Source organism: Eumetopias jubatus, unplaced genomic scaffold (genome assembly GCF_037043125.1).
Source record: "Eumetopias jubatus isolate StellerSeaLion01/CBP00866 unplaced genomic scaffold, mEumJub1_p1.0 scaffold_9, whole genome shotgun sequence".
Classification (NCBI taxonomy): Eukaryota; Metazoa; Chordata; class Mammalia; order Carnivora; family Otariidae; genus Eumetopias; species Eumetopias jubatus.
In genome coordinates this window covers 139,930,849-139,933,348 of record NW_028274815.1, presented here as the reverse complement: position 1 = coordinate 139,933,348, position 2,500 = coordinate 139,930,849, and the positions used below count along the sequence as shown (strand labels likewise).

Genomic DNA, 2,500 nt, shown 5'->3' with positions numbered 1-2,500 from the left:
AGCCAGACTTCTGAGTCTCTGCTGGGACTATTCCATTTCCTGGGTCTTAAACTTTGCCCTGTTTGGTGGCGTGAGGCTTGCCGCTCTGCTGGCATCTGGCTGCTACCCACCCCGGAGGGCCCAGAGGTTACGTACGTAAGACCCGGACACCATGCCGCAGGGCTTGGACCCTGCCAGGCTCGATGGACATGCTGAATGAGCTGTGCTGGTCCCCAACCGTGCACACCTGGCCCTGCTCAGCTGCCTGGCGGACCATGATGTTCAGCTTGTTGGCAATGATGGTGTTCAGGATGGAGATGACCACCATGGGGAACACAAAGGACATGAAGGTATTGATCTGCAGAGAGACAGAGAAGGACAGCTGTCAGGCTGGTGTGCAGGGGACACCACCCTGCTGCCTGCCCCACCAAGCCGGGATATGGAGTATGGAAGGTGCTTGGTCTTTTGGGGCAGACTGGCAGATGCACACTCCACTTTCTGCCTGCTTCCCACCCACCCCTGGTTCAGAAGGGGTTCACAGACTCTCTGCCACCTCAGTGAGCCCCTCTGCACAGGGTTCAGCCTACAGTGTGGGGTACAAACTCTGGCGTGTCCTGTGGACGGTGTGGACTACACTCTGGTGCGTCCTAGCTGTGGTGAAGGCCTGGGGCTCTGTGTTCCCAGGTCTGGACACGAGGTGTCATGGTTGCAGTCCCCGAGCCCCAGGCTCTCCTCTAGGATGGCCAAGCCCAGCATCCCTCATGTATATGGACAGTTCATGTTTGGACAAGCATGTAAGACCCTTCCTCCTACCCCACCCCATTGCCTCTCAGCTCATTGAAATCAGCTTCTTATGAGCACCTCTAACTTCGATGTCATTTGCATCTGGGGAAGCCGGGCCTCAGACAGGCCAAGGGGCTGGACTACACTTGACCGGGCCCTGCCAGGACACCAGGCTGAGAACAGTCCCTGCAGCCCCTCTGCAGGGGTGGCTGTGATGAGCACTGGGGAACAGGACTCCCCCGGGGGTGGTCCTAAAACTGGCATCACCGAATAAAATCTTTAAAAAAGGGGGGGGGGCGCCTGGGTGGCTCAGTCGTCAAGCGTCTGCCTTCGGCTCAGGTCATGGTCCCAGGGTCCTGGGATCGAGCCCCGCATCGGGCTCCCTGCTCCGCGGGAGGCCTGCTTCTCCCTCTCCCCCTCCCCCTGCTTGTGTTCCCTCTCTCGCTGTGTCTCTCTCTGTCAAATAAATAAATAAAATTTTCAAAAAACACAGAACAACAACGACAACAACAACCGGCATCACCTCCCGGGGCAGTGGACGAACAGCGTCGAGGGGCTGTTTATTCTTCCTGAACGTTCCGCCGTCTGGCAGCCCTTGCTCCCTGGCAGGGACAACGTGGCCTCAGCCGTGCAGGAGACAGCGCGGCCTGTCCCTGCACCTGCTAAGCTGGTCCACATGCTCGTTTTGAACTTCAGGTTCACAGAGGTTTTTGTTTGCGCTTGGAGAGGCTGCCTGCACGGGCTCCGGCCTGGTGGCTGCGACTGCTCTGGAAAGTTCCACAGGTCTGCACCTGGGGCTCCCTGGGCTCCAGGTGGCCCCTCCTGCCACCTCCTGACCTGGTTCGCCTGCAGCCTGAGGGTCCTCAATCGTACGACAGAGATGGTCCCTCAGGTGAGGACAACCACACCTCCGTCCTGCTCACATAGGCAGAGCCCCGCGACACCCAGCAGCTACCGAAGTTGCGGGCGGGTTTCCTCTGCGGCCCCCTTGGCGGTCGGGCGTCTGTGCAGAACAGGGCAGACTCACATGCCTGCTCCCTTGAGGGCGCTGAGGCCTCCAGCTGAGGCCTCCAGAGGTCCTGCCCACACCCACAGTGCTCCAGGCCCCGCCTGGGAGATCACGAGGCCTTCCAGGAGGCGGTGGCCTGAGGATTATCTTCAGTTCCACCTGAACAAGGCTCTGCTAAACGGGAGGATGCACAGGCCAGAGAAAGGCCACCCAGGCCCTCGGGAAGGGGCCTTTCCACACCCACTGGCCCTGGGTGCCCATCACTCACTGCCTGCCTGCAGGGGTTCCCGCCAGCGCCCCCGCCAGGCCTCCTTCGCTCCTGCGTCTGCCGAGCTTGGGAGGCAGGTTCTGGCTGGGGCCCCTTCCCACGTCCCTTGGTTTCACTGCTGTTTGGAGCCCACCTTCTGCAGGACGGGGGGAAGGGCTGACATGGGCAGAGAGGCCGCTCCAGGAGGGTTTCTGAGGCTGTTGCTGGGCTGGAGGCTGGGCAGGGGTGCAGCAGGACGCTGGGTCTGGGCCCAGGAGACAAACAATTCCCTGTGAGTCACCTCAACCCGGTACAATTTAAACAGAACAAATGTATCCAACACAGATTTCAAATGTCAAAACATTTAAGACACCACACCTCGCTGAGCACAGGCAGTAGAAACTGGCCCCTCGGAGGGCCAGGTGGGAGCTGTAAGCAGTGGGCCGGGGCCCAGCTCGTGGCCTACAGGGTCCGGTCGGAGG

At 60.4% G+C, this 2,500-nt stretch overlaps 1 protein-coding gene across 1 annotated transcript in view; it reads right to left on the bottom strand.

Moving 5' to 3' along the window:
* NTSR1 (neurotensin receptor 1) overlaps positions 1 to 2,500 on the bottom strand; it is a 44,297-nt gene that overhangs the window by 6,637 nt on the left and 35,160 nt on the right. The window contains exon 2 of the mRNA XM_028091137.1: positions 136 to 337. Within this exon, the coding sequence (XP_027946938.1) occupies positions 136 to 337 (202 nt within the window). The remainder of the gene's footprint in view (positions 1 to 135; positions 338 to 2,500) is intronic.